This window comes from Heloderma suspectum, chromosome 5 (assembly GCF_057233095.1).
Source record: "Heloderma suspectum isolate Gila_16-S chromosome 5, 16-S_ref, whole genome shotgun sequence".
NCBI classification, from domain to species: domain Eukaryota; kingdom Metazoa; phylum Chordata; class Lepidosauria; order Squamata; family Helodermatidae; genus Heloderma; species Heloderma suspectum.
In genome coordinates, this window is record NC_139462.1 from 94,912,557 (window position 1) to 94,940,158 (window position 27,602).

The window sequence follows — 27,602 nt, forward strand, 5'->3', positions numbered from 1 at the left end:
ACAGGAGGAGACCTGGCTAAAATTGCCATCTTTTCTTATATCTCTTCAAAGTTGATTTCTGATTACAGAATTACACTGAAGACTTAAATAAATATTTGCAACTAGAAAGCAAGAGGAGACAAGAAGAGGGTATTAATTTTCCTATCTTGCATGAGACTGGGTGAAAAACGTAACAATGAAGTTGTCCATCTGTGCTGAGTCAGGCAGCTAGCTCCTGTTTTGTATCAAATGCACAAACCAACAGGAGTTCTTTTATCCCCTGTGGGGTGATGTGAAGGGCTAATCAACCAGTACAGCTTTACTGTCACATCTGAGTGCCTGTTGAAAGGACTACAGATGAGGGAATGCACACAAATCCCATGGAGTAGCACATGAAACTGCTGATAAAGATGGGTTGGGGGTGGGAGATGACAGGGGTATCTTGTAGTATTATGTTTCCATGGAGGACTTAGATGATTAAAAACAAACCCCAAACCTGGGAGTAAGCCCCATAGAACTCCATGGGGCTCACTTCTGAGTAGAAATACATAGAGTTGCCCTGCCAGCCTCTCTTACAGAAGGTGGTTCTAAAAGTTCCAAACAGGTTGGGAGGCAGGCTTGAGCAAAAAAGCCTTCCTGGGGAGAAGACAATTCCAGAAACTATACAAGGATGTTCAACATACACTTGGCAAGTCCTAACTCTGTGCCTTTACTAATTCTGTAGTGGGGGTGGGGGAAATATAGCGGACACCTGCTTCTTCCTAGTACAAAGGCCAGTAGTGGCTGGTAGCTCTGATTTTGGTGGCCCTGTAATTCCATTTTGGGTTTCAGTCAGAATCAGCCAGAAGTTTAAAGGAGCTATCCAAGGTGCTGAACCCATTTGGGGGATAGGGTTCAGCACCTTCAATAGCCCCTTTAGAGTACTGGCTGGTGCTGACTAAAACCCAGAATGGAATTGCAGCCCCACCAAATTCGGAGCCACCAGGCTCTACTGTGCAAAGCTACTAAACAAAAAGCAACAAGGTTCTGAAATTAAGGGACCTTTACAAGAATGTGTATTCCACCCTGCGTAATCTCAGAAATATGTGCAATAATCCTGATTCAGCCACCTGATTCAGCCACCAGGCTCTACTGTACAAAGCTACTAAACAAAAAGCACATTCCAACCAGGTTCTGAAATTAAGGGACCTGTACAAGAATGTATATCCACCCTGCGTAATCTCAGAAATATGTGCAATAATCCTGATTCAGCACATGTGGGAGCTCCGAAATGCACACGGAGCGCCATTATATCCACTCACGCCAGTAGTAAGAGCTCTGTGCACATGCAGGACAGAAGAGCTTCCACCGATACTGAAATGGATGGAGCAGTCCTTAGTTACACAAATGTACACTTGCCCATCAGAGAGACCCATGAAATTCTGAGCCAGAAGGAATGTTTTCAGCTAGAATAATTGCAAACACAGTTTGGGCGCTTTTGTTTCTTCAGATTCCCTAGAAGTAGGCACAGTTGCTTGAAGCGCTCTTACAATGTGTACAACTACATAGAATTAAAAATAATATTGACAGCAACTTTTAAAAAAAACAGGAAAGAAGAAAATTTGGGGGGAAAGTAGGAGAGAAACAGGAAACAAAAGGGAAGAAAGGATCAATTTATATCGTTGCGCAACAATCAGCAACAGCTGGCATCACACCTACAAGTTTCTGCTGAATTGTAGGCATCCCCTAAGGAAGAGGGGGGCAGAGTTTGAGAAAGGACTGGCTGGGGTGGACCATAATACATTCACTGGTTGCAAAGAGTGAAAAAAAGGTGACACTAGGGGAGAGGCTAATTTTGCTGGTGTTGTTTATGGGTTCCATATATTGAACATCTCTATACCAGCTTAAAATCCCCCATTTAAAACGGGGCTTTCTGCTTCCATTTTAAATGCAGGATCATGATGGATTCCCTTTACACATGCTTCCTTTCCACCCCCGTCCACCCTCATCTGAGTCTTTGATATGTTTTATTATACAGCCATTAGATGGCGCCATCGTCTAGCACCTCTTATTATGGGTTTTCCTCTTTTCATGAGGGAACTCAAGTGGAACTCATGCTGTAATTTGATAGCACATTATCTCCTATCTTTTAAAAAATGCAATAAAGGTAATTTAGTGCAGGAGATGCCCTGGAGGTTGACAACGTCATCTAAAGGACCCACAAACTTCCATGAGTGATCAATCTCAATAGCAGGATAAAGCCTCCGTGTGAAGAAGCCCGTTGTCATCTTCTACTTGTGACCCTCCTGTGTTTTCTTACAGCTTATTCCATCTTTCCCCCTTAATACAGAAAATCTGTTAAGGAGAAAAAGAAAGAACTACTGTACAATGTCTTCGGATTGCTACTGCTAGGAGCCTTCCATCTAGAAGCACCTACAGACCTCCTGGAGCTGACCTATAGCTGACCTATAGGAGCCTCACATGCCTCAGTCAACTGACCGACAGAAGTCTCATGTGGACGGGGTTTTGGTACAGTCAGATGGCAGGGCTGGAGCATGTTTATAAAAAGGAGAAATCTTGCTATGGGTGCTATAATGGCCAGGGATGTGTTCCAATGCTGGTTACTGAGGTGGGCTGAGACAGCAATAGAACTAGGTTCCCATTTTTAAACCCTTACTTCACAGCTGCCTAATAGGGAGACAAGGGTTTTATTTATAAAAACGTACGTGTACCATGCATCTTTTACCCACATAGAGGCCTCAGAGCAGCTCATAACAAATATTATTCAACAACATCAAGCATTAAAATAAACAAATAAAACTCAGCAACATACAAACCAAATCATCAATAAGCAGAACCATTAGCAGGTCAAGTGGCTTCTTAGCCTTTAATATTTATTTAGAGATAAATAACAGGCTATTTGCTATACCCATCCAAAACTCTAACTCATTGCTGAGACTGCACCATTGCCTTTGAGCTGCTTCATGTGTGACTTTTTTTCTCCCTATTCTTTCCGCATAGGAATGTATATAAAATTTTAGTTGAGCAGCTGCAGTATGTATTGTCTGCCCAAGCCATATAATTGTAGAGAAATAAACTCTCGCTCTGCGTAACTTCAACCTTCTACATACATTCATTGCACCAATCTATGTTTGCAAATGTACTTTCAAGCCCCCATGCTAGTTGGGCACCAGACCTGTCTTATAACCTCTGCCTGTGTGGGTCCTAAGGGGCTTGGTTGCAGTTAAAACAAGCAAACATGTAAAGTGAGCAAGACTTCTTTACTTTGAACCACAGTGATACAGAATAATACAGCACTTGTCCATAGAGAAGTAAATGCGTAAGTAATCTGTTTGAATAAGAGACACTAGTCACTAAGAGTCCAAAGAGAAAATTAGCCAATTCTTGCTTGCAAATGTTGTGGTCCAAACATTTTTCTCATTCACCAAACTGGACACTGCAGAGTTGCTTCCTTCTCTGCAAACAGCATTATTCCCAAAGTGACAGGACATCCCTGAGAAATGGCAAACTTATAAATTTCAGCTTGAAGGACATTTTTGTTGTTGTTCAGTCGTTCCCTTATCAAAAACGCAGGACCCATCTACATGAGGCATTTACTCCAGTCCTACTGCATGCCCAAGACAATAATTGAACGTGACATATGCTCCTCTCCGTAGCAAGCCCAACTTTTCATGCTGTAAAACCCGTGTGTTGTTTTTTTTTCTGGTTTTCTGAAGGATTTTCCCGTCATGGTGGCTCCAGCGTGGTTTGGGAGTCTGTGTAGCCTGAACAGCCTTTGCTGCAGGCTAGGGGGAGCAATGCTGATTGGAGGAAGGGGAAGTGGCGTCATGAAAGTGTGGACTGGAGGAGTGAGCAAAACATGTCTACTCAGAAGTAACTCATTTCCTCGAGTGGAAAGAGGGGTTGGGAGAATCCCTTTGCCTGCTCTTCTTGAAATGTCTGGACCAGTGGTTGTGCGCATTAGTTCAATGAGTTTAAAGGGCGATCGCCCCCAAAGGAGCCTTTTTCCTGTCGAGAAAGGGTGGACACAAGGGGAATATTGGGTAAACATGTCTACCTGGAAGTAACTCCTTCTCCGCCATTGTACGTCACTGGGCATGCAAGTTGAGGAATGGGGTGGGGAGCAAGCTGGTTGTTTTAAACCTCTGCTCTTACGAAAGAGTGAAGGTACAAAGGACTGCAACAATTTTAACAGCTGATTGCCCCCAAAGGATCCTTCTTCCTGCTGAGAAAGGGTGAACACAAGGGGAGGCTGCTGGCTGAACAGGTCTACTTGGAGGTGACTCCTCCTCCTCCATTGCACTTTGTTTAGCACACGAGTGAGAAGAGGGGCAGGAGCAAGCCTTCGCTTATTTGCTGCCCTGCACCTAGAGGGTTGATGACATTCAGTTCTACTCACAGGACTCTGCCCACCCAACCCAAACTAAGGCAGTTTCAGGTGCCATTTGCTTTATGCAAGTGGGTTATTTTTAAATGTACATAGTGCGTTACTGGATACCATTTGCCTTGGGAGGAGCAAACGTGATTTCTTTTCATGAAAATTCAAAGGTAAACAGAATCGCCTCAGAAATGGCCTCCCTGTAGATGGGGCCTTGGAAACATTACTCAACTTCCCAGCAAAACAAGCTTCCGTTCTCTACTTCTAGCTCTCCACTAAGTGACTCCATCCCTACAAGGCTAAACCAACGGGAGGGGTGTGTGTGTCACAGCTGTACTTTGTGATAGCCCTTTAGCTACTTTTTTTGGAAGGCTACAGAAAGGGCACTATTTGCACGGGGGCAAGGATGCTGCCTCATTATGTGAGCACTGCATGTCCTACATAACGATGTACATATGAAATGTAACTTGCTTACTGAGAGCAAATGACGTGAGGCGGTGGTGATGAGATGCACAATGGAATAATGTAATGTCATGAGTGTATTAGGCATCAGAAGGACAAGAAGAGGGGAGAGACACGGAGTGCAGCAGCCATGTGTCTTTTATAACATCTAGTTTGGCCTTAAAAGATGGACAGTGCAATCCTAGACATGTCTACTCAGAGGTAAGTCTCACTGAGTTCAGTGGGCCTTATTCCCAAGTAAGTGAGCATAGGATTGCAACCTAAAAGAGTAAGTCCTATCGAACTGGAGGGGACTTGCTGCTGAGTAAATATGCATAGGATTGGGCTTCACACTGTTAATCAGAAGGTCCCTTGTTTAAGTCTTGCCTGAACTATGAACTTGTTGGTGGCTTTAGGCAAGACACTGGCTAATCTAATCTAGGAAGAATAACTATTCCTTCTATTTCTGATATTCAGGCTGTGTGTGTTGTGGCTTACGTAGTCAAAATGGTGTGCGCACATGGAAGCTATGAGCAGACACACAGAGAAACCCCAAGGTCTGCAAAGATACCAAAAGAAAGGAACAAAACCCCTAAGGGAGGAACCCCCAAAACAGCTCAGTGAACACTAAGCATGCTCAGTGGGCATGGAATGGTGACTGACTGGGAAAGGAAATGGGAAGAAGTATCGGTGAGGAGGGCATGGCCCTGTCACATTCTGCAACATTTTGTTACAGGATCCATGCAACAGGATAGTTGCATGGATTACAGATCTAATGCTTATGAAACATTTTGAATATTTAGAGCACTATATAAATATGATGGGTTTTTATTGTTAGATGGTTTTTCTTTCAAAGTATTAAGTTTGCATAGGAAAAATATGCAGCGATTAGAAAAGGCAAGTCATTGGAAGAAAAACTTAATGCTGAAATTTGATTGTATGCATTTCTTACATTTGTATTCAGCCCTTTTCCCTGGGAGCTCAGGAAAATATCCCAGTTTGTCCTAATAACCCTGCAAGGTAGGTTTTACTAAGAGATAGTGACTTGCCAAGGCCACCCAGTAAGTTTTATGGTTTTGAATCCAAGTCTCCAAAGTCCAACGTCAGCACACTGTCCACTAAACCACATAATTTCCCCTTTCTTCTTCCCCAATTTCCCCTTTGAAGCACTCAGAGTTGCCTTTCATAAGACTAAGCCAGCCTTCCTCAACCCAGCACCCTCCACATGTGTTAGACTACAACTCCCATAATCCTGAGTCAGTCTGGCCAGGGATGATGGGAGTTGGAGTCCGGCACATACGGAGGGTGCCGGGTTGGAGAAGGCTGACTTATGTGAAGGTTCCCCAACCAAAAGCTTATATTTGACTCAATGTGCTGCTCTGAGAATTTCAACTTACCACAATTAAAACTTTGTAAAGGAAAGACCAATTCAAGCCCTAGATGGCTCTGCTTATGGGGTGAAGGTGAACACCACAAATCTGAGGAAAGGCTAGAATATAGATTGAGAGCTCCAGTTTGCGCAGGTATGGAGAGATGCAAAAATAAAGGTCTTATCTTTTGCTCCAGCAAATTGATTTAAGCTTTGCTTTCTCCCCCAGTCAGAAGTTTTTGCAAAAGATCATGCGGGTTGCAGTAAACACAACTGGGCATTTTCTCAAGGAACATAACATTAAAAGGGATGGATTCCTTGCTGAGTGGGAGCCAATACACTGGCAACAGAAGTCGCTCTTTCAGAAAAGAACAAAGCGATCCTGTGGTGATCTAAGATACTCCTATTATTTGGATTGTATGGAGAACAAGGAAATGTTGGCTTTCATCTACAATTTCAATCTGTTGATTGGCTATAAAGAACATGAGCCGCAAGGTACGCAATGATTTTTCTTCACCAGTAGTTGCTTCCATGTATAGAAAAGCCTCCAGTCCAAGTCAGACATTGGAGGCTCCCTGTTGCACTATCCCATTGTGGCTACTCACTGGTGTGTGAGTGTCATAGCTCAGCACAAAGTAGACATGATGTGAAATCCGCCTTTGTCTTCAATGTGGGTGCTGTACACATAGAAGCTTGTGGGGAAAAGCTGATGTGAGGTGGAGAGAACTTTTATCACTGGGTCAGCCAGTGGAGTTAATAGGTAGTAGATTCACTGCAGCCAAAAGAAACTCCTCCTTCACCAAATGCAGAATCAATATATGGAATTAAATTGATGTGGTCATGACTCTTAGCAAGTTTGGCCCAAGAGATTTTCGTGCCTGAGGACAAGATGGCTCCCCCTTTCCATGTACAGAAGCTGATTGGGCTGACAACTGAATCTTATTTTGACACTGGTGAGGGAAACAGGCAAACTTTAGGGGGCATGGCCCACATATCTCTGTCCTCCAACACCTCAACACCACCACCCCAGCATCTGCCACCTGAGGCAGCTGCCTCACTCTGCCTAATGGTTGAGCCGGCCCTGACTTCTAGCTTAGATGGCTACAAACGAGGAATAGCCAAATTAATGGAAATAGGTCCATCAACAGCTACATTAGTTAAATGGATCGGTAAATGGAGCCTCCATAGTCAGAAGCAAAATGCTATTGAATACCAGTTCCCAGCACAGGTCTGGGGGGCAACAAAGGGAGAGAGAGATTGCCGCCATGCCTAGCTTGTGGGCTTCCAGAAAGTATTTGGCTGGCTACTCTGGGGAATAGGATGCTGGATTTGATGAACCTTTGTTCTGAACCAGCAGGGCTCGTGTTCTTATCCCTTGTACAAGAGAAGTCCCTCACTTCGACTCATGCATGGGGTCTCTATAAAGCTAAACTAACATAAACCTATTTATGTCACACTGAAGAGCATGATCCAAATGCAACAAATAGAAGAGGCATAGGCAGGAAGCAAGGCTAGTCTGTGACTTTCTATCAGATCTGCTGGTTTTACACAACCATCTAATAGTGAGAAATCCCCCCTCCCCCATCATGACACTTTGAGAACCATGAAATTACAGCTATCTACTGCCCTTTGTGCTCAAAATACCAGCTTGTAAAAACAATGACGGGACTTCTTTGCAAGCTGTGACTGCATGGAAGAACTTTGTTATATCATAGCAAAGAAAGGTCAAATAAATGCCAGTGCACAAAATGACTGAACCCTCCCCCCCCCCAAATTAGAAAGAAACTGGAAAAGCAGACCACAAGTGTTTTCAAATTAGGCTTTTATTGTGCAATTGCCCTGCCTGCAACATAGAATTTTACAGGGGTTCCAGATGTCATCTTTCCATCTTGTGGTTTTCCCACTGCTTCTTCTGTCTTTTTCTTTTCTTTTTTAACCACAGAAAAGCCATTAGGGAGGGAAAGAGGAAATAGCTGTACAATGTCTTTTGATTGGTGGCACCATGACCGATCCATCTAGAAGCATCCAAAGTCAACAAATGAAGTGTCACCCCATGATATTACTAGGGATGCTCCTCAGATAGGAACTATTGTTTCTATGGCACTATGTTTCTCTAGGTAACTAAATACAAATAACTATTTCCTAGGCAGAAATTTACCACAGCATGCATATAGCTACTTGGTAAGCCGGTTGTATCATCCTGCCACATATTTTATTTTAGTTATTAACAGAAGCCCATCAATCATTACATATTGATTCCAGGGCAGTTCACAATAATACAATTAAAAATACAACCCAGTAACACCATAAAATGCAGAGATAAAAACAGCAGATAAATGCTTACAGATATAGCATACTTACAAAGCCTCGGCAAATATAAAGGGTTTTGCCTTGTGCTTAGAAGACAGGTACCAAGCAAATAAGCATTCTTGGGAAGAGCGTTCCATAATCACCACACCTGAAAAAACCCTGTCCCTAGTTGACATCTGGCTCATCTCCAAAGGAGAAGGGCATCAGCAGAAGATCTTAAAGGGCAGGCAGATTGGTATGGGAGAAGAACTGTATCGTTACCCTGCTTGCTGGATATTTAACTGGGTGTGATTGTGTGATAAAGTGATCCTTGCTACTTGGAAGACAACGCAGATAGCTAGCTTCCCAACTGCTTATGTGCCTTGGAAGGAGCGAGGATGGTTTATTGAATGCAGGAGAAGACAACCTGGTGCCCTCCAGCTGTTTCTGACTACACTCCCATCATCGCCGGCCAGCATGGCCCGCGGTCAGGATTGTAGTCCAAAACCACATGGTACCAGATTGCCTACCCCTGAGGATAGAAAGAGCCAGTCTGGGGTGGTGTGAGAAAAGGGACTGGCCCTGTACTTCAGGCTTGATAGGGAAAGGACTGGTCAAGGGGAGGATAAGAGAGGGAGGGGAGAGTGGGGAAAGAAAGGGAATAATGGCAAAGGGCTGGGAGTATATGGGACTCTAAAGTTCCTCCCAGACTTCTTAACTGACATTCCTTTTGTTGTCACTTAGTTTAGTTTTTACTTGCACGACCTTCGATTTAAAAAATGGTGAAAAGTTCAAAGCAGGGATCAATTTTTACTCTGTATTTTTTCATATATGTATCATTTTGGTGAGCTGTATACAACAAACCACAGTGGGTTCCGGCAGTGGCTTCTGTTTTGGGGCTTGTCTACAAATTGAGGAACATAGAGGGTATTAATTCAGAGATTGTACTTGTTCAATACTACAGTGAATTTCAGCAGCTTGTAGCTACTGCATCCTCTAGCTGGCATTTGTACTGGTTTGGGCAATATTAAGGCTGACTGGCTTTGCAAAAAAAAAATGCAGTCAACTACTCACTAACCCTGGGGTGGGAAACTCTGCATTTGGCATGATTACCATTCCTACATGGCTATAAAGCATTTGTCCCATTCTGTCAAATTAGCTGGGTAGCCAGCCAGGTGTGGTGCTCCCACTGAAGAGGGGCCACACCAGGCTCAAGAGGGCTTCCTGCAAATGACGAAAGCACTGAGGGAAGCGAAGGACATTTCCGTAAGAGAGACAAAGAACAGAATTTATACCAACAAAAGAGAAAAGAAAAGGTCACATTGATTAGAATGAACATTCCATTGTAAAACGGTTGCTGAGGATATTGTCCATTATATTACCCAATGTCCTTTTTATAAGGATCTGTGCAAAAAATATGTGAGTTTAGGCTCAGGAAGAATTTCATTATACCTAGTGAATGTGTGCACCTTCTGTTCTCTGATAATGAAAACTATGTTACCTTGTGTTCTTCCTTATTTGTGGTGGTGGCCAGGAAAAGGAAAGCAAGATTTGTTGCTCAGCTCTGAACGTTCCTTCTCTTTTTGTCATAAAATTATTACTACAACAAAAAATGTCAATTCTAAAATGACCAACTTTCTGTATACCATCCTTCCCCAACCTGGTGACCTATAACTCCCAGCATCCCCCAGCCAGCCATAGAAGGACTTTCCCATTTGCACTGCCAGTGACAGCTTACGCTTAGGAGACCTCACCACTGTGGAAGGAGCATGTAAATTCAGGCTCTTACTTCCTCTATGAGTCGAGAATACAGCCTACATTTCTTTGTGACAAAGCAGGGATGCTCCGAGTAGAGTCAGGTATAGTCTTGCCCTGTCTTTACCCACTTGCAGTTGAAAATCTGGAGGTGGTAATAGTGGACAATAGGAGCCAACTTGGGGGTCTGTTGTGTTCACAAGGCCAGGCAGAAATGTATAAATAAGGAATAGTCCAACTTCCTGGCCACCAAGTTGAAATTGGCCAGATGGCCAGTCTGGCATAGCTGGTTTGCCAACCTTGCTTTGCTCAGTTTATGACTGATAAAATAGCCCTTCTAAAACAGGGGTCCAGAACCTCAGGCCTGGTGGTCAAATCTGACCCTCCTGGGGTCCCAATCTGATGCTCAAAGGCTCCCCAGAAGGCCTCATCCCCTTCCCCTGTTTTTTGTGCAGGGGTTTGGGGGGGGGGGTTGCACACTGCTTTTGTACAGTTTTTTGCCCATTCTAAAAGGTTGAAATGCCTCCCCTAAAACTTAGTTACTGGCAGTGAAAGCCGTACTACACAAGGCATTTATTGTGCACTCCTGATTCTTCACTCACAGTAGTTTGCAGGTGCTTCACATGACATCATCTGCCTCCAGGGCCTCAGCCATGCTTTGCAATTATTACAGCAGGGTGGGTTTTTTTCTAAGAAGGAAAGTCTGGTATTTCTGTGAATGGCAGCATGAAACCCTGGTGTATTTGGGGAATTCTGCTATTCCACAGCGCCACGTAGTGGTTGTGTAATAGAACATATAGAAAGGCAGAGAAAGACCCACCCAACACCCACCCCGGAAAAAAAAAGAACACGCCTAAAGAAGCCAATTTTAATCTCACAAAGAATCTGGAAGCAGAAGCCTTGGTAAAGTGATGGGTAAAAAGCCTCATGCAGAAAAGCCCTAAGCTAAAATATGCTTGTGTTGTTCTTTTACGTTATTTTTCACATTATAAAGTATCAAGCCAAAGGATTCTACAATACTTGGACAGAGCAAAGCTTCTGGCTTTCTGCCGGGGCAGGTTGTCAGACTAGTGCAAAATCCACGGCATGATGAGGGGAGCTTATTTTTTCCAGTGGAATGGCTGCGGCGATGGGAGCCTTTGAGCGCACAGGGAACCAGCTCCGTAATCTGTACAGCCATCACATCTCAAACAAAGTATTTATCTTTGTTTCAAGACTGGGAACTTGCACTGCTTTGGGGTGATAATTGACTTCTGTTTCAGTTCTACAAAGCCTAGGAAGTGTCATTCACCACGGATAGTTAATCGCATCACCTATTTGCCAGCACCCCCTCATGCAAGGAAAGACAAGAGGATGAATCCATCAGCCTTATATTGGTCAGACCAGAGGTCCAGCTAGCTTACTGCTATCTACTCCAGCCTTCCCCAACCTGGTGCCCACCAGATGTACCACTCCCCTAATCCCCATGGCTCTGTTGGCTGGGAATTACGGGAGGTATCATCCAATACATCTGGAGGGCACCAGGTTGGGGAAGGCTGATCTACTCTGATGGGCAGCAGTTCTCCAAGATCTGAGGCAAGGACCCTTTCCAGCCTGCTACTTGAGATCTTTTTAATTGGAGATGCCTAGGATTGAATCTGGGAGCTTCTGAATGCAAGGTATGCGACCTGCCAATGAAATCCACAACAAAGTCAAAATGTTATTATACAGTTTTGCTTAAAACTGAAAATCAACATTGAAAGACAACTCTAACCCATCTGTCCCTGGGAAATTCCAGTTCAGGTTATTCAGTCCAGTACTGCCTATTTTGTCTGGCAGTGGGCTTCGGGAGTCTCAGGTCTTTCACGTCACCCATCTGATCCTCTTAGCACAGTAGCAGAAGGCCTCAGGAGGGCGGGGAAGAAATTAGGTGTCGTTTTCCCCTTCTCCCTCCTAAAGCTCCCCTCCTCAAGGCCTGAATGGGACTACAAAGATCATGTTCCAGGCTGGTTGGAGTCCTGAATTCCTGTCAGGGGCTGAGGGTGCTTCCAGATGAGGCTTGTATGGCACTTTCACCTTGCCTCATTGAAGGAATTCTACGTGGAGGCCAGACAATGCCATTTTCAACTCCCATATTTTCCCACAACTTCTTCCCTCTTTTCTCTTGCCACAGATATTCCACTAAGAAAGTGAAGAAGGAATAGCTGCACAACTCCTTCTCATTGGTAGGGCTAGATGCCCTCTGCCTGGAAGCACCCTGAGGATACACTGCAATATTTCATTACAGGTCTAACTTGTGTTACATCTGTCTTCACTTCATCACGGGCTGGGGTTAGGTTTGGCGGGGGGGCCTAGGTGGCATCCTCCTCAAGGTGGGCCCCTTGGTAGCATCAACAGCCCCCATCCCCTTACCTTGGTGGGTGCAGCTGCAGCCAAAAACAAACAAAACAGCCAGTCTTGCTGTCAAGCATTGCCACTGACAAACATCCCCCACAACAACACTGTGTCAGGGCCCCAGAGTCGTTATGGGAAAATCAAAACAGCAGGGGCCCACCAGAGTTACCTGGGCTCCAGTGCCGAGAAGAATGTTGGACCTAGATGGCTGCATTTTGGGTCAGCAGCTGGGTAGACAGTGGCTCTACTGAGGGCTCAGGCCATCAACAACTATCTGACAGTGCTATCCCCTGAAACTGGGCCCACTTTAATGTTCCATTTCTGACAGTGGCCTGCCAGATGTTCTAGGGAGTTCACAGGGAGAACATGAAGGCGATATCCACCCCCAGTGTTTTTGTCCCCAGCAACTGGCACTTACTGTGGCTTGTTCACACTGCCTCTGAACAGGAGATTCCATTTAGCATTTATAAGTGATATCCATTGATAGTTTCCTAGATGATAGGTCTAATACTTTTTAAAAATTCATATTTGTTGGTGGACATCACCACATTATGTGGTAGTGTAAGAGTATTCCATATATTTAATGATTAAATAGATCGATTGTTTGTCCCAAATTTATAGCAAAATCAAATCCTGTTCTTATGAGAAGGGCGAGAGAAACACACACACACACACACACACACACACACTCACTGTCTATTCTCTCCACATTGCCATAACTTTAAAAACTTATTTCATGTCTGTTATTGTGGCAAAAGTCCTCTTCTCCCCATTCAGCCTGCAAGAAGCCAGCCAAGAAGAAGCAGGGAAGTGTCCTTGCAAATGATTCTATCTTCCTGGCTGCACCATCTGGAGAAGATCAGTGAAAGCACTGACCTCTCCTACTCACAAGACTCATGCAACAGCTGCAGTGCTGACAACCAGAGGACCAAGAGGAGGACAAATGCAATTCAGACCTTGAAATCTACCAGAGCACTGGGACTACATCAAATAAGGGTGCAATCCTATACATGTTTAGACAGGAAAAAAGGGGTGCTGGCTGGGGACTGCTGAGAGTTGAGGGAGTTTTTTTTCCTGTGTAAACATGCATAGGATTGTGCCCTAAGGCTCATCTTTCCTTTCAGCACCAAAACTAACACACAGTTTTACTTCTTTTGCTTCTACTCAGTACCCGGACTTTGGAGTTTAGCTGCTGTTACCTGAAACTCCACAAGCTTACCTTGCTAATAATCTACCTGTCTATATCCTCGTTGTATCATACAGTCAGGGCTGGCGCCAGGTTTGGCAAAGCCACCTCCTCAGCCGACACAGCGGTGTTTAGGCCTGTGCAGTTGTTCAGAATACAAAACCAGCACGAACTCTGAGCATCACTTGTTGCAGCACATGCACCAAAAAGGTTGGCCAGCAGCCACTGAGAGTCGTGGTTTTCACACTTTCCATCTTTGGGGATGATTCCCATATTTGTTGCCGGGAGGACTCCTGCACATTGAGGAGCCAGAGGATGTTCTACAATCCCCACTAAGTTCACACTGGGCTTCACCAGTCATCTTGTGTGAACTGAAAACGTGCTCTAGCTCTTGATCTGCCAACCAACCAACTGGCATGTGTGTGTGTGTGTGTGTGTGTGTGTGTGTAAGCCAGCCAGTGTGTTGGCTTCAGACCAGTTGCTAGAAGAGGCCAATTCTATATTATTTAGCTTGACAAATTTTATGTTGGACTTCACATCTACTGCCACTTAAATGCCTTCCATCTATGTTCTCAAGCAAATCCCATCCCAATAAAAAAGCTATTTTTGCTAAATATTGGACAATGGGGATACTTAGCCTAGATGTGAATTCACTGCAGTTTTTCTGCTGATGGAATAGCTTCTGTCAGCAGAACCGGGGGGGGGGGATGATTTCCTCCTCCCTGCTGCAGCCCCCTGAACAGCCTCAAAATTTACTCAGTAGGATTGGGGGACCCTCCAGAGCAGGTTTTCAGGAGGTGCAATGGACTGCAGGGTGGAAGAGAGAGGGAAAAGGTCCTGCTGCGCAAGTTCAAGCACTGTTGGCTTCCACCAAAAATGTTCTTTGATGGCAACCACATTGCTAGATAAGAGCCTATTAGAATAAAAAGTGTTCCTTTACCATGTAAAATGTCAGAAGGAGCTCCAAACCTGAAGCTACTCTAATATTGTGACTTCATCTCTACATATCTAATCACACACATATACCTGAACACACACATTAGGACCAAAAGTCACGGTGCACAGCAGCAGGGATTGGAATACCCAGGGGAGGAAAAGCAACAGGCAATCAGCCAGGGGGGGCGACATCACTGCCGAAAAGTGTGCGCGTGTGTGTGTGTGTGTAACTTTATTTTATTTTTTAAAAACATTCTGACAAAACACAAACATTACATAGGAAATCCAATTACAGTCAACTGGGATCATAGGAGTTTCAGTATATTAATAACCTTATATTTATCCACAGAAGTTCTTCAAGAGTTTAAGATTCAGTTGTAATTATTGAAATGTATCCATATCTGTCTATTACATGATGGTCCTCAATTTCTCTTTCCAATAATCCATCCTTCCTTCCTTCCTTCCTTCTTTTAACCATGTTGTATATCTTTCCCTGCCAGCTTCTCTCTCTCTCACCAACCAGTCTTTCTCCCTTTCTCCCTCTTTTCACCTACTTTGCAAATATGTTTGCCTACCTACCTCCTATCCCCACGCTCTCCTTTCAACTCTCCTCCCTCCCTCCCTTTAACCACTTTGTATATCTTTCCCTGCCAGCTTCTTTCTTTTAATTCTGAGCTCCACCTGATCCCAATGCAGGATTCAGCGATTATGATGAAAAGCAGCACACCAAAGTCAACAAAAACCTATAAATTACGAAGCTCCTGAAGGGCCATGCTACAGAGCTCTGCACCACCCAGAGAATGGAGCTTGAAAACATATTTTGGTGCTCAAGAGAGCCAAAGAAGTATTGGGCAGTCAGATGACGAGGAAGGCCTTCTAATGGCACTCAAACACCCAAGAATAGTGAAAGAAGGCTAGGAGATAATGGCAGACATCTCCAGACAAATCAACCACCTCAGGGAAGATTTAACAATGAATACCAACAATCAACCCCCTTGAGACATCGATCTCTGAAATGTCAGGAAAATTAGCCAATATCTCAAAAATGGCTGATGAAGTACTTGAACCAGGAATCAAACATCTGCGAATTCTTGGGGTCAAAGAATTGAAAGAAGGGCAAAAGTTGAAACCCTTTCTATTAAACTGGCTCACAAGCATCTTTCCTCTACTGAAAATGGGACCTGGAGACATTGAAAGATCCCACAGGACCACTGACCCCCAAACTTCCTTCACTAGAGGAAGATGTACTATGCAATGCAAGGCAACTTGGAAACCTTAAATATGCGGGAGAATTCCCTACCCCGGATCTCTTTCCAGAATATGTTACAAAGAGAATGGCATTTAAACACTGTACAGAACAATCGAGAGGTGCTGGCATTCCATATAGATGGGTGTTCCCATTTCATATCATCATCATACAAGACAACACAACCCATGTAATGTGCACAGACAGCCTTGAGAGATTCTAACACTCTTCCATCTGGATCTAAGAGGACCCCAGCTTGGACAATACTGAGCTCCCTGGGAATGAGAACCTCTGGAAACGCCCCTTGGAGTAGACACATTAAGCTGAACAGTGGGGAAAATCTACCTTTAAAAAAACAGGTTCAGGGTCAATTTCCTAAGAGATCACCAAACACCTACTTCAAAGAAGAGAAAAAGTTCAAAATCCTTGGGACAGAAACAGATGGACCAAGCAAGTTTTCCTAGCTTTTTGTATCAGTATTTTGCATCAGTACTGCTATACTTGAATGCTTAAAAAAGAAACTCATTATAATTTGATAGAGCCAGCATGGTGTAGTGGTTAGAGTGCTGGCCTAGGACTGGGCAGACCCAGGTTCAATTCCCCATTGAGCCATGAAGCTTAAAGGGTAGCCAAGGGTCAGTCACTCTTTCTCAGCCTAACTTACCTTGCAGGATTGTTGTGAGGATAAAATGAAGAAGGGGGAGAATCATGTCATGAGTGCCATGTTGAGCTCCTTGGAAGAAATTTGGGATATAAATGCAATAGTAAGAAATATAAAACAAAATGCTGCATAAAATTTAAAGTTAACAGTTTGTATCTAGCTGCAAAAGGTGGAGGGTAAAAAAAGAGAGTATGGATTCGCCCCAAAGTGAGGAATCCCTGATAATTTCTCACGAAACCCAAGTTATCCAGGAGAGAGTTTTTAAATGGCTGACTGAGAAAATCTGTTATCAAAAATTAACAGTTCTGTACTTTAAAGCCATGTGGTCAAGTTGATTTTCACCTGTTTGTCATCCAGGAAAGAAGCTTTGCATGAATTAATGTAGTGTTGACTAGGCAGAAAATGAGAAATGAAAGGGACAGCCAATCATCCCCACCCCCCACCCCTGGAGTAACTGAAGGAAACAGGATCATTTGCACACAGACTGAGAAATCTCATGTCAGAAGAATTATAAGTAGCATGCCCTCCAGCACTTCACAGATGGAAATAACTGCATCCTTTTTATACTCCTAAACCCTGATTCTCACACCAAAGATTATACCTTGCAGATTCCACACCCTTCTCTCATGCATTAAGGAAGGCCCATTTTACCCACCTGCACCTGAATTCATGTATTCTGCAAGGCTGTCCTGATTTAATAAATTTGGCAGGTTCTATAAAGTGATGTTACAATTCTGTTCTTACTTATCAGCTAAAAATCTGCCATCCAGCTACATCCCAGTTAATGCCCTTTCCTGGGGGATTCTCTGTTGGGCGAGCCCAATATTGGGGAGGTATTTGCCTTGATGGATCTAACCTCTCATAAGCATTGTGAGAATGAAGATAAAGGGGTTACTGCTGCAGGTGTTTGTAACAAGCACCAAACATAATGTTCATGAAAACAGAGTTGGTTCTCCCATTCATAAGATTACACGTCAGTGCTGAAAATGTGCCCTTGTTTAAAATCAGAGCTTTGCCTCATATTGTAAAAATAAAGTTAAGGGGCTAGATCTAGAGCATCTCTACACCAGCCTAAAATCCCACATTTAAAATGGGGCTTTCTGCTTCTGTTTTAAATGCAGGATCACAACGTACTCCTTTTACATGTGCTTCCTTTCCCCCCTCCTTTCCCCCCTTATCTGAGTCTTCCATATGTCTCATTATACAGCCGCTAGATGGCGCCATGGCCTAACTCCTCTTATTGCAGCTTTTCCTCTTTTCACAGGGAACTGAAGTCGAACTCAAGCGCTTTAATTTGATAGCTCATTATCTCCAATCTTTTAAAAAATGGAATAAGTGCAGGAGACATGTGGGAGATGTCCTGGAGGATGACATCATCATCTAAAGGACCCGCAAACTTCCGTGAGTGATCAATCTCAATAGCAGGATAAAAGCTCTGTGTGAAGAAGCCCCTAGACTCAGCTTAATTTAGTTCCAATTGAAGTCAATGGGATTAATGTTTAGTCATAATGAACTTCTCCCATTGATTTCAATGGAACCTAACTTAGTCTGGATCCAAACCAATGTTTTGTGAAATGCCTCCATTTTCTCATAATGAAATGTATTCTAGATAAATGTACAGCAAACTGTAGGAACGGGGCTGGGGCTTATGAGGACCAGTAGGAGGGGCTAAAATGGGGAGGGGGTTAGGCAAGATGTATGTTTTGCAGGATGTAAGGGTCCACTACCTCTCCACCAGTGCTCAGAAAAAAGCCTTTTCCATGGTAGCTTCTGGAATCAATTATTTGCTATAGCCTGCTATGGATCAACCCTGCAAAGGGCATTTGATTCAAGATTACATGGCACATGGTTTCTGATACTCTGTTGGGTGAGATACTGCACATTTTAGGAGTATTTGTCATTGGTAAGATTATTCTTTGCTGTTATTTATTTATTTATTTATTTATTTATTTATTTACAATATTTGTATACCACTCCATACCTAAAACAGATTTTGGAGCAGTGAACACAAAAGATAAAACAGTAAAAGAATAAAAAGATTAAAACCATATTAAAATTATGCTTAAAACAAACAAACAATGCCAATAGAAACCATGGCTGGTCAATTAAGGAATGCCTCCTGGAACAGTGCTGTTTTCAGAAGGCACTGGAAAGAACACAGTGTTGGCACCTGCCTGACCTCCAGGGGCAGGAAATTCCGAAGAAAGGGGGCCACCACACTGAAGGCTCTTCTCCTGGTGGACTCCAATCGGGCCATAGGTCCGTGTGGAACCACCAGGAGCAAAACCTCTGATGACCTCAGGGACCAGACAGGCTGTTATCTACCTTCTTATTGAATCCCATATGTAAAACTATGAAAAAAAAATAGAGTCTCTCTCTCTCTCTCCACACACATGCACCCCCCCCAAACTTGAGGAACATCAAGAATCAAAATAACCTAGAAGAATACAGCTAGTTTCCATTACCAGGTTGCATGTTGACAGGATTTGACTATCAGCTGCATTACAACAGCATTTGTTGTTCTTTCCTTCCCTCTCTTTATATTTATTTTTTCCCTGTCCTTTGGCTCACCTCACTCTCTGCAGCTTTAAAATGTGCTAAATAAACTCACTGCCTTGTTGTGGCGAAGGGGCTTGCGTAACTCAGTAAAGCCATAAGCTATGCCGTGCAGGGTCACCCAAGATGGACAGGTCATGGCGGAGAGTTCTGACAAAATGTGGTCCACTGGAGAAGGAAATGGCAACCCACTCCAGTATTTTTGCCAAGAAAACCCCATGGAACGTATCACAAGGCTAAAAGATATGATGCCGGAAGATGAGCCCCTCAGGTCGGAAGGTGTCCAATATACTACTGGGGAAGAGCAGAGGGAATTTCCAAGTAGCGCCAGAAAGAGTGAAGCGGCTGGGCCAAAGCCGAAAGGACACTCAGCTGTGGATGTGTCTGGTGGTGAAAAGAAAATCCGATGCTGTAAAGAACAATATTGTTTAGGACGCTCCGGGAGAGAGCGCAGGACAGGAAGGCCTGGCGTGCTATGGTCCATGGGGTCACGAAGAGTCGGACACAACTGAACAACAACAAAAATAAACTCAGCAGAGCCTTTAAAAATCCATCCTAAATGCTGAAATGCCATAAACAACACATGGGCCTATGTAGGAGACTTTCTGCTGGTGGGGTCTGTTTTTGAAATGCATATTATATTTTCTCACAATTTTTCATTTTCCAAAAGGAGTTAGGGCTTATATGAACTGGTACTGAAGGGGTTAAAAAAATCCAGTTATAAAATCAAAGAACGATGACATCTCTATGCAATGGTATAGAAACGTTAATTACCACTGTCAGTGTGTGGGAATTAATCATTGTTTCTCAACTGAACAAGAATTTCAAAAATTAAAACCCACCAGGCATAGTAATTTGTAGCTTGTATGCCACAAAATGAGAAGTCTTCATTTCTTGGAGGCAATTGCCCCAAGTCAGCAAAATCATCATGAAGTATTATCAAGAGTATTACAGTACTCTCTAAATCAAAATTATCTCCAACTGCTGGAGCTTCTACAAATGAAGAAAAGGGTTGTTTTTAATGGGAATATATAACATGACATGTTGTAGCTTCATTTCATCCACTTTGATTTCGAATTTCCTAACACAGGGCAAGCCCCCCTTCACAAATCTGACTACCAATTTCCTTTTCCTCTATTCTATTCCTTTTTATTTTAGAGAGGGCGGGGAGGAGGAGGAGGAAAAGAAGAATGAAAAGATATCTGAAAATCTGCACCCCAAGGGGAAACAAATTATTACACTGAAGTGAAATAGTGCGGGATGTGCATTTTGTTGCATGCTCAGTTCCATATGCTGGGGTGTTGTTATTTATATAGCTAGTTTACCAGGTAACAGAAGCAAAACCAAAACCAAAAAGGAAGCTCCTGCCCTGAGGAGCTTGCCACTACATGGTGACAAAGGAAAGGGAAGAATGGGTGAGGCAAGGTTGACAAGAAATGACTGTGAGCAAAATGGACAGACAAAAGATCTTGTTTGCAAGATAGATGGCTACTTCTATTCCAGAAATGCCATTAACGAAGCTGTGTGGATCCACTGTTCCTGCTTAGGTGCTGTTCTGAGGTAATGGGTGCAGAGGCAACATTAAGCTGCTTCTATATTGCACTACGGAAATACAGAAGATTGCCAGGCACAAGACTGACAAAGCAGCCTTTAGAGATTCAGAAAGCTGATGAGAAAAAACACACAACAAGGTTACTGGAAAGACATGACGGCAGCAGTTATATCCAAAACTGCCACCAACACAATTGAATTACCAAAGCAGATGGCAAGCATGGTATCCCCATCTGCAGAGACAAAAAAGTGCTTCCTATACAGGAAGGATACGTTGGCCCTTTGTACTGACATCTCAAATCAAACAGTACTACAACCATTTTTCCCCCTGGTTAAGCAGGCACATTCACTCCCAGCATGCCACTGGCTGTTTTCCCTCTGCGTTCTTGTACATTTTGTATAATTTTCTGTAACCCTTTTGCATGTACGTGCAAAGAAAGAGGGAAAGAGAGGTAGAGAGAGACAAAAATTGGAAACATTTCCAGTGCAGCAATGTCATTATACGTTACTTTTTGATTTTCACACTGTGGTGTTTAAAATCACCCTTATATGAAAAGTGTCCCAATTACCATGTCACCAGAGTTGCCAGCTAACCAGAAGTTTTGCTTTTCAGGCTAGTTGCCAAAAATGCGTAGGGCAGGGTCATTTTCCTACCCTCTGTTGATTTGGTTTAGCTATACATCGTGTTAAATAAACTAAAGTAGGGGTGGGCAATGTCTAGGGGCTGGTGGCCAATGTTGTCCTCCAAGACCTCAGGGGGGCAAAACCCAGCCACCACTTGCCCTGCCACCGCTGTGTCACTGATATTTGGTGGCACAGCAGCAGAGGGAGAAAGTCCCCTCCTCTAAAAGAAAAATCAGCGGTTTAGTGGTATAGTGGCAGCAGGGGCAACACAAAGGGGCTATTTTGCTTTACAACAGCTTTTAGCTGCTGGCAAACTTCTGATTTTCCTTTTAATAGGGGTTTCTCCCCCCCCCACACTGCTATGCCATTGAATTTTGGCAGTGTCATAGTGGTGGGGCAACTGAAGGCTGCAAAAAGGCCAGGGGGCACATATTGCCTACCCCCAGACTAAAGTTATGCCGAATATCTACCCCACCCTTTTGTGGGATTGTTCATCCCCCATGAGAGGTGTGTGTGTGTGTGGGGAGGATATTTGGCGACTTTCAGGAATTGGTGGGTGAAGTATACCAATTTTCAGGGGAGTCTTAAGTTTAAATATGAGGTAACCAAAAGTGGTGGTAGTGGTGATTCTCTCTCTCTCTCTCTTTTTTTGTAACCCCCCCCCCCTCCACCCAACCCACCCAAGCTACACTACATTCCTGGGACAAAATGCCCCTGTGAATGGCGCTATGGCAATCAGCTCGTATTCTAATCCTCCCCTTTTTTGTCTGTGTATATTAGTCACACATACACACACACACACACACACACAGCCATAATCAAACCTGAAGCCAGTCTCATGAAGAAACCCACTCAGACACAGACAGATTTCTACCTAAATACAAAAAGCAAGACATCATTCCTAAGGTAGCAAGGCAAAATCCACTATAGTTTACTTACTACATGGACTGTGGGGAAAATTGTGCTATATTCTTTCCAAGATACATATGATCAATAACTTCCTACATAGCAAACAGGAAAAGATCAAGAATGAACTGATGTGGAATCTCATGTAAAGAACCAACCTTTCAAAAAGCTGTTCACCTAGAAAAACTTCTCCAAAAAAAAGGTAAGTAACCTGTAATACATATTTTGCTTTTCAGAAGAAAAGGAAAGCTACCAATGTATCTAGCCTACTGCATGCCTCCCTGCATCACAACAGGGACACGGTGAATTCGCCCAACAATATTGTTAATCTATCCAGTCACAAACTGAAGAACCAGACAGAAGAGTCAGTTCTTTCACAGGGCCTCTCTTGCCCCACCAAATCTATAAGAATGATTGGGGTCTACAAGGCTGTTTTGGCATGGATGAGCATAAACCAACTGAAACTTAATCCAGACAAGACAGAGGTACTGTGGGTTGGGAAACCAACTACTGGAGGTTTACAGCTAGTCTTAGATTGGGTTGCGCTCCCCCTAAAAGACCAAGTGCGCAGTCTGGGTGTCCTCTTGGACTCTGCACTAACTGGAGAAGCCCAGGTGGCTGCAGTGTCCAGGAGTGTCTTCTACCAGCTTTTTACCAGCGGCCCTGTCTGGAGAAGATGGCTTTGCCTCATTTATCCAGTGATGTCCAGGCTGCGCTACTGTAATGCATTTCACGTGGGGCTGCCTTTGAAGACAGTCAGAACCTTCAGCTGGTGCAGAATGCGGCCGCCTGAGTGTTGATGGAGGCAAGGTGATTTGATCATATAATTCCTTTACTGCTCCAGCTGCGTTGGTTACTGGTGTGTTTCTGAGCCCAATTTAAAGTGCTGGTTTTGACCTTTAAAGCCTAAATGGTTTGGGACCAAATTACTTGAAGGACCATGTTCACCTATATCATCCTGCCCACACTTTAAGATAGAAAGAGAGGCCCTTCTCATCTGCCCACCTGTGAGAGCAGTTAGGCTGGGTGGACCACACATGAGAGGGCCTTCTCTGCAGTGGCCCTAGACCTTTGGAACAAGTCGCCATCATAGGTCCACCATGCTCCATCATTGCAGGCTTTTAAGAAGGCCTTGAAAACATATTATTTTACCTTGGCCTTCTCCTGATATGATTGCTACTGTTGCTGGTTTTTATCATTGTTTTTTATGGTTGTTATTATTGTTGGTTTTTACTGCGTTTATGTTTTTATCACTTTTAATATCTTAATGGTTATGTGTTGTAAGCCATCTTGGGAGGGCTTCTGCCCTGAAAGGTGGGCAATAAATATTCTAAAGAAATAAATAATACAATTTTTGGCTGACCTTACTAGCCAAGCCAAAAACTGTAATCACCAGCTGAGCATGCTTCTATAGTCCTGAGCAAGCTTCTCAGCCTTTTCTGAGGGAAGGGCCAGTGGGGAGAGTAGCTGGTTGTGCACTGCTGCTCAAAGCAGCTTCAAGCAGCAGCATCCAGCCCTCCCTCTCCCATGGCCTTTTCTGAGGGCAGGATCAGTGGGGGAGCAGCTGGTTGGGCACCGCTGATTGAAGACACTCCGAGTGCTTTAAGGCAGCAGTGTCCAACAGTTACCCATCTCCCACGGGAAGGGTGGGTATGGAGAGTGGCTAGCTGAAGGTGCCTTCAGGCAGTGGAGTCCTCCCCACCCATCTTTCCTGTTTTGGATCAGGAAAGACTGGCAGTGGGTGGTGCATTGCCAGTTTGGCCCTGCACAGCCAAGACTCCTTGGCCACATAGCTGCCAAACCACCAGCACTGTCCTCTCAACTTTGGTGCTTGGGAGGTGATGGGGATCACTGCACAACTGTGAGGTTAATCTCTGCCCACCTCTGCAGCTTTCACACTGGGAGGAAGGCTGGCTGCTCATCACACTTGCCAGAGAGCAGCACTACACTCACCATGCCAAGCGAGACAGAAGCACTGTGCTCACCGTGGCAAGTGGTATTGCTGAAGCCTGCATAGGATACAGTTCTGTGGTGACCTAGAGGCTTTTTTCCCTACTGTCTAGGACTCTTCCAGCACAACACTCACCACTGCACCAGCCCAGGGCTATCATTTTATCAGCACACCACTTAACAGCGCAGTGACACATAGCAGACATCTTCTCCATGCTCCGCAAAAAAGAATTCTCCATGGTCCCCTCCAGATAGTGGAAACACCGGTTTGGAATTTCTTTTTACTTTGAGTGCTTCTGCTGCCACACCCAAGCTGAAGTAACCTGCAAACAGTTTCACTCTCAGTTGTGCAGCATGTGATGCCATCCACGCCCTTGGAAACAATCCTGACATCATAATCAAAGAGACTGATACAGGAATAGCTGTCATTGTCATTGACAAGCTGGACTACATATTCTCATATTCTTAGCCTCCAAGCAGAGAGGCAATTCTCCAGCACCACATTTTACAGGCTCCTATCCTCAGATCCCACTGGAAAATGCCAGAAGGAACTACATAACCAGATCAAGGAATTTCCTACAGATTTGCAGCAACAGGGGCCTTGGCCTTTTATCTGCCACCCAGAACAAACCAGGCATTCCCAGGTGCCCATAGTTTCAGGCACTGGCACAGTAGGAGTGCTTAGTTATATGGTCTCCATTCTCAGACTGAGTATATTCCAAAGTACTTGTGGGACACCACTGACTTCCTTAGAATACTACAATCCATTAACACTCTTTCATGCTTGCTACCGTGGATGCTGAGGTTCTTTACCCCAATATCCCTTTATCACTGCTACTTTGTATTTACTCACAGTTACTTGAGATCTGAGTAAAACATCTTCAGATCAATGGCACTGCCATCAGTACTGCCACAGGCATGGCTCCACAGTATGCCAGCCTTTTCATGGTTTCATCAAACAACTCTCTTTCAGCTCCTTCCCCCAAAAACCTCTCCTCTACCCAAGTATACTGATGACATTTTTGTCATCTGGACCCATAGGCAAGAAGACTCATGGGAAATTCCATCAGGGCTTTGACAGCTTCCATCCCATCATCAACCTAAGTCTAGACTAGTCTGCATATCAGGTTAATGTTCTGGATGCTTCTGTGCAAGTACACAATCGACATAAGCATCAGAAACCTAGTGACCACTATACATATGACCATACATCTAGCTTTCACCCAGAACATGCTACAAAATCCATTGTCCACAGCCAAAACCTATGACACAACAACATCTGTTCCAAATCATTAGAAAGAGACTAGCAATTTAAGGATTTATTAGACTACAACACTTACCCAATGAAGTGAAAAAGCAGATCAACAAGGCAATCTGTTACCCAGGAATAATCCACTAGAGAACAGACCCAGAAGAGAAAGTGATAGAACACTACTTACTGCACTTATAGCTGTCAGCTAAAACCATTCCAAGATACCATCAACAATCCACAGCCCATCTTAGACTTTCCTCTTACAGGCTGTGAGAAGCCATTTAGGGGTGAATGTTTGGCTGGCCTCCTCACCCCACCTGAACACAATTACAGCACTCCCAAAGGACGTGGGAGCTGGCTGCCAGGTGCAGCTAATGAGCCAAAGCAACAACAGGCAAGAGATATAAGAACAGAGGAAAGACCTAGGAGGGGAGGAGGAGATACTGGAGAGTCCTGGGTGTGAAGCCAGACAACATACAAAAAAGTTTTTTTGTTGGGGACAGCTATTGAGATGGGAAATATCTTTGAGAAAACCTTAGCCTCTATGATGAGCCAGCTATCTCTTGTGTAGTGCCTAGCTGGAAAAATATGTAGCTTTCTTGAAGAACTGAAACAAAACATCTCTGAGAGGCATTATTGTTAGCAGCTTATCACACAGGCCTTGGGTGATAGGTCTGCCCCTTCTTGCAGATAGTCCTTTAACCTAAAATAGCTACTCACCAGCAACAACAGGCCACATAAGAGTCACAAACCTAGATGCTAACTCTGTCCCCACATGCACCTTGGCAATGCTATCACAGGACTTAACATCAGCCACACAGGGGTTCATTCACTTGCTCATCTTCCAATGTAATATATGATATCATCTACCAGCAATATCCTTTGCATTTTACATTGGATGAACAGGCCAGTCTCTATGCAAAAGAATAAATGGACAATCAGAAATGATAATATTCAGAAAAGAGTAGGAGAACATTTCAATCTTCCAGCACAGTACTACTAACCTTAAGGTGGCCATTTTTGAACTTCAAAGGGAAATTTTGCTGAACATCATCATAAAGAAGATCAGTTCTATCATCTGTGCCCTGAATTCAAGAGAATGTTCTCTCACTAAAGCAGCCTTCTCTAACCTGGTGCCTCTGGATGTGTTTAACTATACATATCTGGTCATGCTGGCTGAGAATGATGAAGATGTAGTCAAACACATCTGGAGGGCACCAGGTTGGGGAAGGCTGCACTAAAGTATTAACAATAAGAAGAGTCCTGTTGGATCAGACCAAAGTTCTGTCTAGTCCAGCATTTCATTCTGACAACAGCTAACTATATCCCTATAGGAAGCCCATAAGCAGGACACAAGTGCAATAGAACCCTCCCTCTTGTGATCCCAGCAATTGTTCTGCAGAGGCACACAGCCTCTGATACTGGAGGATATATATATAGATAGATAGATAGATATAGATATATTCCTCCTTTAAACCCACCCAAGTTGGTGGGCACCATTACATCTTGCTATAGCAGAGGTAGGCAACTTGCAGTACTCCAGATGTTTTGGCCTATCAGGCCTAGCCAGCATAGCCAATGGTGAAGGTTCATGGGAGTTGTAGGCCCAAACATCTAGAGAGCCACCAGTTGCTTTATAGATTCATTGGATGATCCCAGGTTCTAGCATAATGAGAAGGGGAGAAAAACGTAACAGGCCTGTTAATTATCTTACCAATGCTGGGATGTTTGTGTTATCATCAGCACTGCTTTTTGAATGGTCCCTGTAACTATTTTACATGCATTTAAGCTTTAACATAATTGTCACAGTCTGTAGTTCTGGCATTTCCTTTCCCCCTGACTTCACTGCTTACCACTGTCCCTTCTACAGCCATGTGTATACAACTATGTATGTTGTTCTTCCCTCCCCCCCCAACCATGTCTGTATATATCTGCCAATTTAGGATAACGCGTCATGCAAAAGATGAAGTCGAATCTGGTCTACTGAAACTTATGCCATAATAAATGTGTTAGTCTTTAAGGTGTCACAAATCTCTTTGTTGTTTTTGAAAAGGGCTAACAAACTAGAGTAGAATTATGAAAGGAATTGGAGAATGGCTAAAATAACTGACTGAAAATAAGAGCTGGAATGTATGCCCTCTGCAGTTATT

General features: G+C 43.8%; 1 protein-coding gene across 1 annotated transcript in view; it reads right to left on the bottom strand.

Moving 5' to 3' along the window:
• CRACD (capping protein inhibiting regulator of actin dynamics) overlaps window positions 1-25,998 on the bottom strand; it is a 161,419-nt gene extending 135,421 nt beyond the window's left edge. The window contains exon 1 of the mRNA XM_084856710.1: window positions 25,640-25,998. Coding sequence (XP_084712836.1) covers window positions 25,640-25,667 — 28 coding nt within the window. The 5' untranslated portion in view covers window positions 25,668-25,998. The remainder of the gene's footprint in view (window positions 1-25,639) is intronic.
• Between the last annotated feature and the right edge of the window lie 1,604 nt (window positions 25,999-27,602).